Below are 17,656 nucleotides of genomic sequence, written 5' to 3'. Positions count from 1 at the left end.
GCACAGACATTGTATATATACAATGTCTGTGAGATGCCAGCGAGACGCACAGCAGGCCAGGAAGCCCTCATTCTACCTTATCACAATCAAATGTAGGCGCAAGCACAGAGCGTGTCCCTGAAGCGTCCTGGCAGCATACAGTACTAGTAGACTCCCTCTGTGAGTACTGTAAAGGAAGCATGTCATCGCTATTAATAAAACAGAATTTGAATGGGAAGTGGGAGTTGAATGGGAGTTTTCCTCCTCTGCAGTACGGCACTGAGGTGACTGGGCAAGCCTTGGTCGTTCGTGTCCCAGTGGTTTGACTTGCTCAGTGTGTGCTTTGTTTCCCCCCCATTGAAACGCTGTGCTGTTTCCTTTCTCCGAGTTTTAATAACTCACAGGTGCTGGGTGATAGGGCAGATAACAGGAGAGGGCCTTGTGCTGTATTTAGCATATGACAGCACTTAGCTCAAGCGCTTTCACATTTATATTGTGCGAAAATAGTTTATAACTGCAAACTCTTTGGTAATGGTATTTGGCTGTTCAATGGCTGTTTATATTCTGCGTAGTATCACTCTATTGAAATAGACCAGTCCCTTGGATATTGTACTGGAATGTTTAGTGGCTTTTCCCTAGTTTATTACACGTTTGTGTGGGAGCTGGGAGCTAAAACAGGCAACTGTTGGTGTGTGCTGATGAATATATAGAATATAGCCTACAGCACATAGATGCTCCTGTTAAACATAAAGCTGAAGAAAGTAAAAAAAAAAAAAAAAAAAAGTTTCAGTGTTTGCTCCAAGACTTCGGGCATAGGGGAAGTGTGGAGGTTGTGCTGTTTGATTGACAAGAAAAGCAGCAGCAAAAAATAGTTACAGAAGTGCTTGCAAAAAATATTGCCATATAGTTAATCACACAATATGTAAGAACATCAGCTATGGGGTGTGGCTAGGCTCACAGCTACAGGGAAACAGAATCACGCTTGCAGTTTATTCACAAATTCCATAAAGGACTGAAGACCAAAGGCCCAAAAGCAAATGAGACAAACTCATTTGGCAAGGCAGCAGCGGTCTGTACCACAGCACTAATGTGCTGTTGGTGCAGTTTGGTTAATAGGGTTACAGGGTTTTTCTAACCAAGGGTTTGAACCCATGACCCTTTGGTTATTTGTGCTGTGCCCTAAAATGCCTCTCCATCCTGCATCCTCCTAAGTAGAACTGAAGGAACTGGAACAGTAAACCATGACCTCAGTGCCTCACGCTTGTGCTCATTGGCTGATAATTTAGCCAAATTTTTAGAGAATTAACCCTTTTTATTCCTTTATCTGTTTGTGACTCAGTTTCCCCAGAGGGCTAAAGTGGCATTAAGTATAAATGCCTTCTTGTATTATCCCTGAGCTAGTATTTTTATATTTTTACTATCAATTTTGATGTGTTAAATCAAAATTGAGTCAAACAAACATCCTTCCAGCTGCAACAGAAGATAAGCTTAGTTTCTCCTTGGCAGCCTGTCAGCCAATGGAAGCAGTGGCAGCAGAGAGAATGGAGCTCAGAACAGAGTGGATCTCCACTTCTCCTTCAGTGACCTTGACGAAGGAGCAGTGTGGCAAAGCACGCCTGGCCTATGGAATGGGGTCAAACATTGAATGGGAGGGCATACTGTCACTGGTTGCAAGAGGAGGGAAGTTACAGTCCATCCTGTTAAGGCTGAGACCTGTCGACCTGCCCTGATGCTGCTGTAAATGACATCACAGTGGCAGCCTCTCTCTCTCTCTCTCTCTCTCTCTCACTATGGATGGTTCTTCCACTGCTTCACTCATGTTTTTGTGTTCTGCCCAACCTCTCCAGATCCGAGTGCTATTGTGAGTCTGCTGAGTCACTGGGCTGACTTTGGAGGTGGAGGACACTGGCACTCTGATTGATTGGCTCTCTCTGAAGCTCTGCCCCCTATTGTCTCTGGCTTGAGATAGAAAACGATTCCAGAGATATACTGTGGATAAATTATTAATCTAGAACCCAGGGGCTAAAAGCATGAAGCAGACACATACAGACTCCACCCGCTTTGGTGGGGAGAGACGTGCAGCTTGAAGTCCGGGATGAAGGAAGTGTGTTTCACAGGCACATGATCGGAGATGACCTTCTGAACTTGCATCAGGTTGGACTAAAGTGTGATTTCAGTTGCAAAGACTGAATCCGCTTACTAGCGTCCAATGATCCACCCTAGCGGTTAGAGGTAGGTCAGTCATTCCTGAGGCAAGATGGAGATTTTTATGCACCTGCAGTGTGTTGACCTATGCTCACATGAGTCAAATAGGTGTGGAAGAGTTCATTGTGTATGAAACTCCACAGTCAGCAGGTGTCCAAAGTTAACAATGCCTTTTCCATTATATGTAGGCTGCATGGTCTTATTCAAATGTCACAGAGTTCAGGAATATCAAAAGCACAAACATTTCATCTTTCATGATGCAAACTGACGTCACTCATTTGTGCAAAGTTCAAACAGAGAGTAGTGTCACTCGTCTGACTAGGCCAAAAGGATATACCTGTATAAATGTACCCCTTTAAAGGCCAGAGATATTATCCTTTAGGCCTGCTCTTTGCCCAAAAAGCAATACCCTCTGTGGGAGCCAAAACACTTTAGACATGTATGTGATAATTGTATATCTAAGTGTTGTTGTTTATATTGCGTATAAAGTTTACAGGGAAAAGTAGCAATATCATAAACCGTAAAGAGCATATTGGTTATTGTTAATACATAATGTTCATATAGATGACACAGGAAAAAGCTGTGTTGTTAATGTACAATTAATAGGCCTAGGCCACCTTTCTTTATGTTTGGATTTATGCTGGTAACATTTTTTTAATTATGGTAACTTTAAGACAGGTCTGCATCGCACTTATGTTTTTCACTGAGTCCGGCTTTAAGGAGGGAGTTGTGGGTTTTTCGGCAGTGGAGCAACACAGTTTTCTTACTGTAATCGCGTGTCATATTAGGAACAACTTAGCTTTAGATCTTCTCTTTTGAGAGAAGTTTTGTTTCGACATATTCTGTTACGTTTATAGTTTGGAATAAACACCTTTATTTCATCTTTTACACGGAGTCCTGTGGAAGTTTTTCATATGACGAGCTCATACACACGAGTTAAGGAGTTGCTTCATCTACCTCAGAAACAACCGTCAGCCCCCACACCCTCTCATCCTGTTCCATTCTGTTCTATTCCAGTAACTTAGACTCCAGAAAACAAAGGCCATCGTGATCCTCTCCTCCCACTGCTCTGAAATCCCAAAATTCATTATACTTTTACAGATATTTTTATCTCGTAATGTTCTTCCCTTCAGGCGGTGCAGTATCACTCTAACTTTTATATTGTTACATCAGCTAAATCCCAAGAGAGTGCTACAGCGCTTAAGTGGAATTAGCTTAGCTAATGTTATTGCTCTGTTGAGTCACGCTCTTTCCAGGGTATGGGGCTGCCATGCCTGTTTATTCAGTTTTGCTACAGGTGCAGGCTGCTTTGAAAATGGGTTTTGAGGAAGAGGAAGATGAGGATAATGATGAAGGATGAGCCATGATGCAATCGCTTGGTGTCAGATGGTCCCTCAATCCATAAACTGGTAATTGTACATTGGAATTGGAATTGAATTAGTCCCCTTTTATAGGTCCAGCTGGAGTGGATTTCTGTATTAAGAGTGATGTGTGGCAGTTTGTTGGAAGTGAGAGATCAGCAATAAGGTCACTGAATGAGGAGTTGATTGATTCAGTTGGCTTGAGAAGTGGTTGGAGGGATGCTTTGAGAAAGTCTGATGTTTCATTGTCGTTTATAAATTTCTCTGGCTGGAGAAGTATTTGGTGTTCTTCTGAGTTGGTGAACAGTGAATGGAGACTGCCTGCTGCACACGAACAGCGAAACGACTCTCAGCACATGCAGGCTGCACGCTACCGACGGCTGGATGAGACTTCAGTGGGAGGTGTCTGTAGCCCAGGCTGGCCACGAATGTGTTCAAAGAGGAAGAGCCAGAGAGGCAGAGAGAATCAGCATGCACGTTTTACACCACTGTGGAAAGCAGGTGGAAGGAGGCCTGGCTCCTATGCTGCCTGCGCGGGTCAGCACACGGCTACACTGAGACTCTCTCGGCCTAGTCTCTGGCTTCAGACTCTGGCTTCAGCCTGCAATTAGGTAATGTTGCTGTTCGTGGGGGCAGGGCTGTTCCCTCAGCGCGTCAGCCCCCCCCCCCCCGAGAGCACGGGGAGCCCTGCCGTGCGAGATCTGAGGCACTCAGTGGTGCTTCACCCCGATTAAACAGCCCTGCCTCCTGCGCACAGCCTAATACAGCCTTGTCGTGCGGCGGTCTGGAACAGCATCACAGACCTCTCATGCAGGGCACGGCGAGATTATGCAGAAAGCATAATCTCAATAACAATAATAATTCTGGACTGTGCCAGCCCCCGTGCTGCCTTCTCTAAGAGCGGTAAATGGCATAGATGCATCCTTCTGGTAATGAAATCTTTACGCATAGTTTTTGAAAAAGTATCAGACAAAACTGAAATGGAATGTGTGCATTGAGATGATGTGTTTAGAGAGCAATCCAGCACTACCCACACCACCTAGTCATCACTGTCTCTACCCTGTCCTCCTTACCCCCGAACCACCCAGTCCGCACCCTCATGCGCACCCTCTCCCCCCCTGTCCTCTTACCCCCATAGTGCTGAGCATTCTGTGGTCATAAATACCTTTGCAGTGGACCAGCAGTGATATACCTCAGGCTATAATGTGGACATTGGTTGCGTTCCCCTGCAGAGAAGCTGATAGCGTACCAGCGGGAGTTCAATGCCTTAAAAGAGCGCCTCCATGTGGCGGAGCAGAGGACGCTGCAGCGCTCGTCTGAGCTCAACGCCATCCTGGAGCAGTTCAGACACGCTGTGTCTGAGGCCAACGGGGGCAAGGACACCCTCGCCAACTTCTCAGGTGAGTGTGAGTCTAACACAGAAACACACACACATGCACTCTTGCATGTACATGGATACCTTCGTTTCTCGGGTAAGCGTGGATGTAACACACACACATACACACATTCATACATTCTGCACAAAAACAGAGCTACATACATACTGTGCAGTCATGTACACAAATGCATAGGTGCGCAGAGCGCATTTGTAGTGAGGGTGTGGCATGGAGTTCAGGGAATAGCTCTTGTATCCAGATGGTTCTGGTTCCAGTCCTTGATAGGATACAGATTCTCTTGAATGGTGCACTTAAATTTGAATTGTTTCAGTAAACAAAAATACCACAAAGATGTTTTTAAGGTCTACTATGGAGTCATACCTTGTTATTGTCATGTCTTGTCACATTATTGCTTCTTTTTTATTGACAGATGACACTCAGAAGCTGCTGAAAGAGCTATCCCAGAAGAAGCCTCTTCAGGTGCCAAATATCTACCACCACCTGCCCCACTTGCTCAACAAGGAAGAGAGCCTGCAGCCGGCGGTGCAGGTGGGACAGGGGAGGACAAAAGGTGAGAATTGCACCTGTGCCAGAGGCGCCTTTCGAGGCTGTCCCAATGCCCAGTGCCCAAACCCTGTGGTACTCGGTCTCTCTGCTCCGTGTCCTGGCGCAGAGCTCTTAGCTGCTTCTCCAGGCCTGGCCAACAGTCACACTGCACTCCACTCATGTTGTCATAAGAAGAAGATTATCTTTTTTATTTTTGATCTAAAAATAGACATAAAGTGTCAGTTGTGCCTGCTGGACAGAGAGGAGATTCCTCAGCACCTGGTCCCAGAATGGGTGGGTGTGACTCCGTGGGCATGTCCTGCCCTCGAAGGCTGACCCTGGGCACACGTTAGTATTTGTGTCATAAGTCAGGTTTGAATCACCAGGGCTGTTGCCTTTCACACCAGAGAGGAATCGAGGTGGATTTCTCCTAATCTTGAGCGCAAAAACCAGCACTGACCTTCTCTACTTGCCTGCTATATACAGACAGCAGCCTTTGATCTGGGGAGCACAGGCCAGAGAAGTCCCCCTCTGCGTAATTATTTGGCTGTAGCAGGGTTGCTGGTGCAGATGCATGCAAGGGCTCATTGTGTATTCCTGTCCCAACTCCCCCTCTCTGTCTGCACCTCCAGCAAATCATAGAATGAGGGTTTATTTTTAGAGGTGGTAATTGGGACATCTTCTGTCTCCAGAGTCGGCTGCACATTTACAACCAGGATCCCTCCATCCCTGGATGGGGGCGGAGTACAGGGCTAGGGAAGGCGGGGTGCAGAGATAGGATGGATGTACATTATGTACACACCTGCATATATCCCACACAATATATGTGATATTAAGCCGGGTGTTCCAGGGTACAGTATTATTGAATGGCACTACAATGTGGTATTTGAACCATGATTATTCATGTGATTTACAGTTAAATATATAAAATGAAGCTAAACTAATTGCATTGCATATTTCGATTCTATGGCATAGAGAGTGGTGGTACTAAGAAACAGGTATTAAGCAGCTTCTAACAGATGGGTAGATGGAAGTCTCATTGAACAGTAGGACCACTGAAACTGTCCTCTGGGCAAAAATTTGAATTTTACCCCAAAATGAAATGAAAAATAGAACAAAATGATGTGGGGGGGAAAGGTGTTGAGAAGAGGTATGATCTGACAAATGACAGAAGAGGAGTTGACCCAGAGGGCCATATTGAATCTGGAAGCAGTCTGGCGGGAGCTCATGTTTAACCATCACCTTGGACCCAAACAGTGCTGGAGCCAAAGCATTATGGGAAAAAAGGTACAGGTACAGATGAAAGCTCATTCCCACACCCCACCGCAGTATGTGTCCAATGAGGGCCCTGGCTGCTGTGGTCGATTAGGGTCAGGGTTAGTGTTTTCAAACAGTGGCATGCAGTATTGCTGATGCTGGCCCTCCCTCAGTGCCTACGAAAGGCTGAAGCAGGGGAAAGGCCGCCTTGCACTGCCATTGTGTTTGCATCGCTGCTTCTGTTTATCCTCAGCCTGTTCTGACTGAATGGGGATTTGTTAATGGGATGCAGCACATGGGGGGTGCATTTTTTTCGGGCAGAGTAGCAAATTCTGGCACTGTTATGGTGACAGCTCTTTAGTGAAAGGACAGACACCCTACAGAGGCTTCCGCCTGCCGAGGGTTTCATATAGACCCTCATTCCCACCAAGCTCTGAAAATGACTGAACCAGGAAACGTAAGGTGATTATCTCTCGTCCAATCTGAACGCGGACGCATATGCAGCACAGCAGTGTGGGTTTCTGCTTTTTTTTTTTTAGAGCAGAATGCCGAGCACCCACGCACAAATCGTGTTGTCCTCACAAACATGTTCCTCAGCCAGGCAGAACAGGCGAACACCCCCTGCTTTTCAAAGAAGGAACAGAGGGTGAAGTGTGCTACCAAAATACCATGCAAAATGGGCTGCCGCTGGCTCTGCTTTTTGAGTTGTGGAAACCACTGTGAGCTGACAGGCACTCACAGTCAGCACTGGTCTCTCGTGCTGTTACTGTAGCCTGAGGCAGCTGGAATGTCACAATTGTGCTGTGATGTAGTCTTGGTCAGGTCTCCCCTCTTTGTGTCCTGTTCTGTTACTCCTCTCCCAGCATGCCTCTGGTGTCGCCAGACAATCTCTGACCTGAGTGGCAGTGAGGGTCTGGCTCTCCACTGAGAGTACTCACCATAAAGTAAACTTGCACAACTCCTTTTGGCAGATTCTCCCTTAGGCCGAGAGAGGAATGGAGGAGGGCCCCCATGGGTAGTTTCCTTGTGCCACTTAAATCAATTCACTGGAGCGCAGCACAGAACTCGAATGTACCTTTGTTTTCTGCATGCTTGCACTAACAGGGACACTGTTTTAACTGATTAAGCATGTATTACATGGTCAATGCCTCCTGGAAACATCGGAGAACTCGGAGCAATCAGGACAACTGGGTGAGTTCCGGAAGCTACCACCTCTGGTTAATTCTGTGTCACTAAAACGCCAAGCCCACACAGCTGTCTGCCCCTCTGCCAAACTGTCCCCCGCCTCCCCTCACCCATGTCCTCTCCCCCTCCTGCAGTGACCATGGTGATGGGGATTCCCACAGTGAAGCGGACAGTCAAGTCCTACCTGCCAGAGACGCTGCGCTCACTCATCGACAAGCTGTCTGAGGAGGAGAAGAAGGACTGCGTCATCGTTGTGTACGTCGGAGAGGTGGGTGTCCCTCTCCTGTCTCCCTCACCTGCGAGGAACATTCCTGGGGAAAAATATGTAAAATGATGTAAATGTACTTGGATTCCCTTAGTGTTTAGGCTGTCTAGTTAGGTTAGCACAAGTTAACTTGTGGCAATGCTTGAATGGTGTTGTGCTCACACTCACTGGTCTGGGAGTGTTGTTAAACAGGTCTGGCCCCATTGCTTGTTCAGCTTGAATGGATACACTGTTCTCTTGCGCTGAAGTCACTCTGGATAAGAGCGTCTGCTAAATGCACATAATGTAATGTAGTGTAATATGATGGCCCGACACAATGGGGATTTCCTCATCCTTTCCCTGTAGATTTTTGAGGTGATGCTGCTGTGATCCTTAAATGTATTGGTTGGTGTCCTTTGATATTGCGATTGGATGGAGCAGCTTGTCTCACTGGTTTGTCGCCTTCAGTTTGTGGTGCTGTATGGTACGGGCTCCTGTCACGCTCCACTGAGTGTGGCCCGTAGGCGGCACAGTGATATGGGAATGTAGGGTGAAGTTCCCACGCTTCCCAGGTGACAGGTGCAAGCCTAGCGGCTCAGGTCACCGGGAGTGATGTGTCCTCACTTTAAAACGCTGGTCTAAATGCGTGTCCCTGCAGGGGCTGTCCCAAGACGGCTAAGTCCTCTACGCCAGTGCCTCCTGGGCTGTCTCTCCTGCAAGCACTGTTAAATATCACGCGCTCCATGGAGAAGAGACCTCTCTCAGAGCTTTACATTAAATTCAGGCTGACAGAGGATCTGTGGGTGGAGAGGGGGATATGAGAGAGGGAATGGGGGGGAGAGATAGGGAGGCAGAGAGAGGCCCTTCTGTAGGGCATATAGAGGGGGCAGGGGGCAAAGGTAAGGATAGGATGTAAGGTGGAGGGCGAAATAGGGAGGAAATAGGGAGAGGGATGATGGAGATTTGAAAGAGTGTGGGAGGGCAGCTGTAGGGGTGCCTGACTTACCCAGTCTGTGGAAGGATGCTCTTCCACTTCCTCTGTCTTCTCCCTCTCTCCAGAATCAGTAGAAATCCCTCTGGGCCCTCAGATACCAAGCTGACAAAGCCATTACACCACTTCCAACGCCTCTTGCTCTTACTTTTTAAAGCCCCAGTATTTTTAACTTCTCTCTGTTTCTCCCTCCCTCTCTCACTGTCTGTGATTTTCTGTCTGGCTTCTCTGCTTTCTCAGCACAGTTTGTTCCCTGTCTGTAGGTTTCTGGGATGGAGACAAACAGATGTGATAAACATGCGTATCTTCCATTCATACAGGTCTAACACAGATCTGTAGACCAGTAACCATTCCTAAACATGTGGTATAGTCCCTCCACCCCTCTAGACCCTGGGGGGTGTGAGGGTTGCCTAACTGCATTCGTGCCTGTGCCCTGGTATGTCCTGGTGATGTTTGTTTGCCAGTACTTTCATTTACATTTACATTTTACATTTACATTTATTTATTTATTTAGCAGACGCTTTTATCCAAAGCGACTTACAAAAGTGCATACAGTAAGTACAGCGACAGTGCGGGGACAGGATGTGTATAGTTCCACAATGAGACAGTTCTCAGCTGAGAGCAAGGTCTGTTTGAGGACGCAGTACTATCAGATTTGTACAATTACAGCCTATAGGGCAACTTATACGATCCACTTTCGAACGGCAAACTTCAACAACTTCAAACGGCACAAAAGGCGGCAACAAGAGACAAATTTAAAAGCACAATTTAAAAAGCACAGCAATTTACGACAGCACTGATGGGCGGGGGGGGCAGCAATTGTGTGCTGGGTCAGTCCAGGTAGAGTCTGAAGAGGTGCGTCTTCAGGCCCCGTCTGAAGGACTGGGGTGAAGAAGCTGTCCGTAGCGAGACCGGGAGTTCGTTCCACCACTGGCGAGCGATGTAGGCGAAACGTCGATGTCTGGCAGAACGAGCACCTCCTGCCTTGACCATGCAGGGAGCAAGGCGTCCAGTTGCTGCTGAGCGCAGGGGTCGGGCTGGTGTGTAGGGCTGGATGAGTTCTTGGAGGTAGGTAGGGGCTGTCCTGTTGATTGCAGAGAAGGTGAGGGTCAGGGTCTTGAATCTGATCCTGGCAGCGACAGGAAGCCAGTGGAGGGATTTCAGCAGGGGAGTAACATGGGAGAATTTGGGGAGGTTGAAGATCAGTCGGGCAGCTGCATTCTGGATGAGCTAGAGAGGCTGGGTGGTGCATGCTGGGAGGCCTGCAAGGAGAGCGTTGCAGTAGTCCAGGCGAGGGAGAACTGTGGCCTGGATAAGGAGCTGCGTCGCGTATGTTGTTAGGAACGGACGAATCCTCCTGATGTTGTGGAGGAGGAATCGGCAGGCCCGTGACGTGCGAGCAATGTACTCCTTGAAGTCCAGGTTACTGTCGAGGGTGATGCCCAAGCTCTTTGCTGTCTGAGAGGATGGTATTGTGGTGCCATCGACGGTGATGGAAAGGTCATGCAGGGGGGAAGGGCCGGCTGGGATGAAGAGGAGTTCCGTTTTACTGAGGTTCAGCTTCAGGTGGTGGGATGTCATCCATTTGGAGATGTCAGCCAGGCATGCAGAGATTCTTTCGTTGACCTGGGGGGTAGAGGGAGGGAAAGAGAAAAAGAGTTGGATGTCGTCAGCATAGCAGTGATAGGAGAAGCCATGCGATTTGATAACTGAGCCAAGAGAGTTAATATAAATTGAGAAGAGTAGGGGTCCCAGTACTGAACCCTGTGGAACTCCTGTAGTGAGAGGGGTGGGTGCAGAGGTGGAGCCTTTCCAGTAGATCTGGGAGGATCTACCAGTCAGGTAGGACGTGAACCAGGAGAGGGCAGTTCCAGAGATGCCCATCTCAGACAGCTTTGATATTAGTGTCTGGTGGTTGACTGTGTCGAAAGCAGCAGAGAGGTCGAGGAGGATGAGGACAGATGACAAGCCGGAGGCTCTAGCAGTGTGGAGAGCCTCTGTCACGGCCAGGAGTGCAGTTTCTGTTGAGTGTCCAGCTCTGAATCCTGACTGATGGGGGTCCAAGAGGTTGTTCCTGAGAAGAAAAGGGGAGAGTTGGTTAAGTACTGCACGTTCCAAGGTTTTGGATAGAAATGAGAGAAGAGATACCGGTCGGTAGTTTGTAACATTGGATGGGTCGGTGGATGGTTTCTTGAGGAGTGGTGTGACCAGAGCTTTCTTGAAGTCTGTGGGGACAGTGCCAGAGGTTAGTGAGGAGTTGATAAATGAGGAAAGAAATGGGGCGATCTCACCAGATATGGATTGGAGCAGGGTAGAGGGGATGGGGTCCAGAGGGCAGGTTGTGGCGTGGTGGTCTGTGATGAGTTGTAGCACTTCCAAGTCTTTGAGCGGCATGAAGGAAGACAGCTGGTTGATGCAGTTGCCCGTGGTGGTCAAGAGTGTTGTTGAGGGAGAGAAGGAGTCCCGGATGCTGGTCACCTTTTCCTCGAAGTAGACCCTGAAATCATTGGCAGAGAGGAGGGAGGGGGAAGGAGGAGGAGGGGGGGTGAGGAGGGTGGAGAAGGTGGAGAAAAGTTTTCGTGGGTTAGTTATATTGGCATTGATTTTGGATTGGAAGAAAGAGGACTTAGCTGATGTTGTTGCGGTTGTATATGCTGTTAGCAGAGAGTGATAGGCAGCCAGGTCCACAGAGGATCTGGATTTCCTCCACTTCCTCTCAGCAGCTCGCAGCGCAGTCCTGTCGGAGCGGAGGGAGTCAGTCAGCCATGGAGTTTGCTAAAGGTTGGTCCTCTGTGGGTTCTGCTGATATCACTGTTCGCAACTGAATTTATTCAACCGAATAAACATGTTCTTTGTATTGACCTCAAATGTTTTATTCTATTTGTTTGTTCGGTTGGTTCACCTGTGACTGCGAGAGACGACGCAGAGCTGAAGTGATAACGAAAACTGTCTGCTAACACAGCAAGCACGGGAAATGCAGACATGTTAACTCCTGCCCTGTGAATAACGTCATGCCGTGTACACCCTCAGACCAATTCATTTTTATTTGTATAGCGCTTTTTACAGCACAAGTTTGTCACAAAGCAGCTTTACATTGTTCCCAGGCCTGAGACCCCCTGAGAGCAAGCCTAAGGCAACAGTGGCAAGGAAAAACTCCCTATCAGGAAGAAACCTTGAGCAGAACCGGGCTCATAGGGGGGGCCCATCTGCTTCTGGCTGGCACTGGGCAGATAGAGTTAGAGACAAGTTATGCGATGTACTTTCGACATTTATGATTGACAGACAATAGTAGTTAACAGCAGAGTGATTATAAGAATGTCTCCTAGGATGTCCGGTTCTTGGAACGGAGTAGGCTTTGATGGGCAGGGCAGCGAGGTAGCAGGACTGGAAAACGGGATGAGATGCTTGGGCTACAGCTCCGGACAGGAGCCCGGAGCAGGGATAGGAAGCAAACAGAAAACAGTGGTTAGTGGATGATAAGAATGGCAGGGATGTAGAACAGAGAGGCAGGAGAGGAGGGGCAGAGAAAAAGGTGTGCAACAAGGAAAAACCCCGGCAGGCTAACATTATGGCAGCATACCTAGGGGACGGGAGGCAAGGGACCGGCATAGTCATGAGGGCGACCCTAAGACAGTCAACACCAGATCACGGCACAGGGTCCATGAAAGCAATGACCACTTAGTCCACCAGAGACTCTATGATCCACGCCAGCACCAGGCCATGTCCCTCAGCTGAAGGATTTACTATATAGATATGTTTTGAGCCTAGACTTAAAGGTGGAGAGACCACTAGGCTTGTTAGATCTAATCAGATGCTGAATATAGAAGCTTTTCTTCTTAGATCATTTCCACTGCAGTAAAAAGTCATGTCTGTGGTCATCTCTTTAATATCACCAGATATGAACGTGTTGTTTTACTGTCTCCACAGACGGACACCGACTACGTGCACAGTGTCGTCAATGGCCTGCAGAAAGAGTTGAGTGCTCCTGTGTTCTTCTCTCATGTGGGCTGACTGACCATAGAGCTTAAACATTTACACACAGCTGCTTCTCGAACATAACACTTCACCAAACATATGGAAGCAGCACATATGTTTCAGCAAACATATGTTTTCTTAAGAAAGAAGCAGGCCTGTGTCGATGGTCTCTCCCATTGCGTTTCACACTTTTGAGACATAGTGAATGCCACAACATTTTAACACCATTTTATTTGGGCACGCCTGGTAGAATTTTACCTGAAACCTTCTGGTGACAATGTTAACAAAAGCGATATGGTCAGTAAAGTAGTTATGAATCCTGTTGCTGTTGGTACGTCAAGAGGTTGCACTCAGCTGTCCATCATTGCCAACTTGGCACTCCTCTTCCTCGCAGGTTCTCCGTAGAGTTCCGATCGGGCCTGCTGGAGGTTATCTCTCCACCAGCTAGCTACTATCCCGACCTCAGCAACCTGAAGGAGACCTTCGGCGACTCCAAGGAGAGGGTCCGGTAAGGCTGGGCTGCCCCACCCTTAATGACATCAGGGGGTCACATGACTGTTTGGAACATTGGAACAATAACTCCAGTTATTGCTGTTTCTCACGTGTTGCTTTTTTATTTGCATAAGAGAGTGATTGACAGAGCGATTGACAGCTTAAATTTTGCTATATGGCCTACTAGAAACCAAAACCATATTGTAGAGTAGACTGATAAATGCTGGAACGTTCAGTCAAGATGGTCCAGAGTCCAAGTGTTCTTCCCCTATTAGCTAGACGTGTGTAGCCCTAAGTGATACAATGGTCTGTGCGTGCAAACCAAAATGTTTGAGTGTCCTATAATGTCTCCTCTCCCCAGCTATCTTTCCCATAACACTCCAGCACATGACTAATAATATCGTATCTGAGAATTTAGACACTTAAGGTGGCGTTACTGATACCACTTGTGGCATCATGTTATACACTGGGAAAAGAAGAATTAGTAGTTCTTGTGTTTTCACAGTCTGCAAATCCATGCAGTTTACAGGCAGCATTTAACCTTTTTTAGCCTAACATTTATGGAAAAATGTTGCAGCTGCGCTCCTTAGCAAATTTGCAGTAGTTGTGATGCTTCTCATTCTAAGCCAAGCGGCAGTGTGGCTCCTGCCAGGATGTAGGGAGAGACGGGAGAGTGGGTTCAGGCGTGTAACTGGATGACAGCGGCTGTCAGGGGAGAGACGGTGTTTTTGTGCCAGTCCCCAGGGGCGGTATTCATCACAGCATTATGTTTAATGTGTGCTGTGCCGGATCCACGCCTTCCTCCCACTCTCACCGCAGCTGCTACGGCAGAAAAACAGGTACTTGGTATTCCGGAGACACCCTTGGATTGATTTGATTAAAGGTCACCTGTGCTTTATCTCCTCTGGCGGGGACACTGCTCCTGAATGAGTGTACCTTTGTACCTTTCTTGGAAGAGGGAGTCACCCCCCCCATGTACACTTTTCAATCTATTGCTTGTACTTTCCCTCTCTCTCCCCCTTTGTCATTCTCTCTCTTTCTGTTTTTCTGGGAAGACAGTCATATTTTTTAGAAGGACCCCTTCCCGTACCTGGCTTTGCCAGCTGCCTGATGACGTGTGTGTGCATGTTGGCTGTGACTGTGTGTGTGTGTGTGTGTCTGTCCTGAACTGCTCGACACTGCTCAAGGCTCTTCCTCATATTTTCAGCAGAGAGGCACATTCACCCCAAACCTGCTGTCCCTGTATTGTAGATGGGGGCCATTGCTGAGATTTCATGTCCTTGCTTTTTGTTGCTGTTTGTTCCCTCTTTGTATGCCTGGCTTTGTTGCAGCTGATCTCTAGCATGCATGTTGAATATTTATAAATGCAGCTGTTCTCCTGTAGCAGCTCTGCTGATAATGCACAGCGACACGTATGGCTCTTTGAAGCCTCATTATCCCTCTGCGTAGTGAACAGCCTGTCCTTTGTCTCCATGGCAGACAGCAGTAATGAGCTCTTAAGGGTGGATGGCTGTCCACCTGTACTAATCAAACTGACACGTGACTCAACAACTCCACACAAGGAAAGTCTTTGGAGTGGCAGATGCTCTTCATACCAGAGCTGTCAAATACCTGGTCTGTCAAAGTGATTAGGTGTCTGTTATCTTAGTTCAGCGGTTTTTTAAGTAACAAAGTGCACTGTTTCTGATGAGTGTTATAAAACCTGGAACTGGATCCAGTTACCAGGGCTCTTCTAGTTTCTGCTCTTACTTCCTTTACATCCATTTCCTTGGATTATGTGCATCGTCTGGTAAAAGACATCTTGCTGAATGTGGGGAGGAAGTCTGATGCTGTTAGCATAATTGATGTTCCTCCTGTTCCTGTGATTGTCTCCTGACAGGTGGCGAACCAAACAGAATCTCGACTTCTCATTCCTGATGATGTACGCTGCCAACAAGGGGGTTTACTATGTCCAGGTCTGTACCTGCAGGTTTGGAACTGTGGGGCCAGGTAGAGGCTAATTCACTCCGAAGTTTGGGGGATTGACCCCCCTTTTGAGAGGCTCAAAAACACCAGGAGGGAGTGCAAAACACACACACCTATGCACAGGCACACCCGCACACATACACCCACTCGTACGTATGCACACGCATGCATGCAGACATGCAGACATGCACACACTGCCTGTTGACCTAATGATAAGGCCCATGGATTGATTAGGCTGCTGACATGCATAATTCAATGATGATATGATCGATACACAGAGCCGTTGTGTCACAGTAGGGGCAGAAGTGTAGGATAGTGGTAAGGAGCAGGGCTGGTAACTGAAAGGTTGCTGGTTCGATTCCCTGCAGAGGCGGTGCTGCTGCACCTTTGGACATTATAACTAATTGTAAGCATTGTAACAAATGTGAGTCACTCTGGATGAGAGCGTCTGCTAAATGATGTATGCTAATAATGTAACAGTAAAACGTTTTCTGAGGAGCAAAGCTGTGCACAGGCCTGATGTTTGATATGCTCAACATTATATTCACACGCCTGCCCTTTCATATGAGTCACCATGGCGACGTGAAAGAATGTAAGTACTTTAAGAGGAATGGCAGTGCAACCAAACTTTATTTTTATCATAGCAATGACTAATCAACTGAACATGAACTGGAGGGTATTTTTTGTGTTTGCACGGTCTAAGAGAGCAGTTGCAGAACCTAAAACACAAAACCAGCATGAAAGTGAACCGGCATATCCTTACCCTCATCTCTCTGGGACACTGTATGAAGATCAAATGTCAAAAGTCAAGCATAAAAAGCAATATGATTTTCTTCATTCATGTATGAATAAATGCAGTGTCTTTCTGCTTCAGTCTTCTCCTTGTAGCCTTCTCATGTGGTACCATTGAGGGAGAGGTCAAGGTACAGTGAACAGCACTATAGTGTTAGCGGTAGCCATAGAGGTCATAGAGGAATGAAAGCTTTGTAGAGTATGTTTTGCACATGCTTAGCAGAGGAGGGAGCATGTAGAGTCCCACCCAGTGTGTAAATGGCAGTGACCCTGTTGTGCTGTTGTCCCCTCCTCCTCGTCTAATGTCCCCTGTCCTCGACTCTGTCTCCTTACAGCTGGAAGATGACATAGTTGCAAAGCCTAACTACTTTGCCACAATGAAGAATTTTGCTCTGCAGCTGGCAACTGAGGACTGGATGATCCTGGAGTTCTCCCAGCTGGGGTTCATTGGTAAATGGCCTTAACGAGCAGCCTTAGCAAGCCTGCTAACAAGGCCTTAAGGAGCAACCTTAGGAGATGACTAATGAGTGCAGGCTGTATTGTCAACATACCCCTGGAGGAATCTACACTTGGGCCTGCCTTCTGCAAAGACACCTCACGCCCCAGCCCATGCCCCTCTAGCGCCTGCAAGAAATGCTTTCATTAGGTCTTAAAATGGAATGATGCAGTGGAGTGGATTTGTGAGCCCATCTTGGTCTTCTCTGCGCTACTCTCTGCTTTATGCTGGGGAGCTTTGGGTGGTATTTCTGAGGTAGAACTGTGAGGATGAGAAGAAAGGTTTGAGGCAGGGCTTGAGAGCTTGTGTGAGCCTCTTGATGTGTTTTCTCTCAGTTCTCTCAGCTTTGTGGAGTGTGGCTCCTGTCTCCAGGGTGTTCTAAGCATGACTGAAATGTAAACAGTAGCTAATCCCAGACCGTACCCACATGCCTCAGGCACACACTCTCACTCTCTCCCCCACCTCCTTTACCCTACCCCCGGGCCCCATCTCCTCTCTTCCTCACCCCTCACCCCTCTCTTCACCCACCCCCAGGGAAGATGTTCCAGGCTCCGGACCTGAACCTGATTGTGGAGTTCATCTTCATGTTCTACAAGGAGAAGCCCATTGATTGGCTGCTGGACCACATCCTCTGGGTCAAAGTGTGCAACCCTGAGAAGGACGCGGTATGCACGTGCACCAACTGTATGCAAGTGTGCGTGTGTGCATGTATGTGTGTGTGTGCGTGCGTGCGTGCGTGCATACACTCTTCATTGTGAGCCGTTGCTCTGTGTTGTGCTCAGTCTCCACTGC

General features: G+C 47.7%; 1 protein-coding gene across 2 annotated transcripts in view; it reads left to right on the top strand.

The window, feature by feature from the left end:
- LOC118788873 (alpha-1,3-mannosyl-glycoprotein 4-beta-N-acetylglucosaminyltransferase A-like) overlaps nucleotides 1–17,656 on the top strand; it is a 30,767-nt gene that overhangs the window by 7,306 nt on the left and 5,805 nt on the right. For both annotated transcript variants that reach the window (XM_036545049.1, XM_036545048.1), the window contains exons 3-10: nucleotides 4,778–4,945; nucleotides 5,352–5,492; nucleotides 8,044–8,177; nucleotides 13,072–13,118; nucleotides 13,514–13,627; nucleotides 15,491–15,566; nucleotides 16,704–16,818; nucleotides 17,399–17,529. In XM_036545049.1, coding sequence (XP_036400942.1) covers nucleotides 4,778–4,945; nucleotides 5,352–5,492; nucleotides 8,044–8,177; nucleotides 13,072–13,118; nucleotides 13,514–13,627; nucleotides 15,491–15,566; nucleotides 16,704–16,818; nucleotides 17,399–17,529 — 926 coding nt within the window. The remainder of the gene's footprint in view (nucleotides 1–4,777; nucleotides 4,946–5,351; nucleotides 5,493–8,043; nucleotides 8,178–13,071; nucleotides 13,119–13,513; nucleotides 13,628–15,490; nucleotides 15,567–16,703; nucleotides 16,819–17,398; nucleotides 17,530–17,656) is intronic.

Source organism: Megalops cyprinoides, chromosome 14 (assembly GCF_013368585.1).
Source record: "Megalops cyprinoides isolate fMegCyp1 chromosome 14, fMegCyp1.pri, whole genome shotgun sequence".
Classification (NCBI taxonomy): domain Eukaryota; kingdom Metazoa; phylum Chordata; class Actinopteri; order Elopiformes; family Megalopidae; genus Megalops; species Megalops cyprinoides.
Note: the sequence above shows the minus strand (reverse complement) of the source record. Positions and strands in the feature narration are given on the sequence as shown.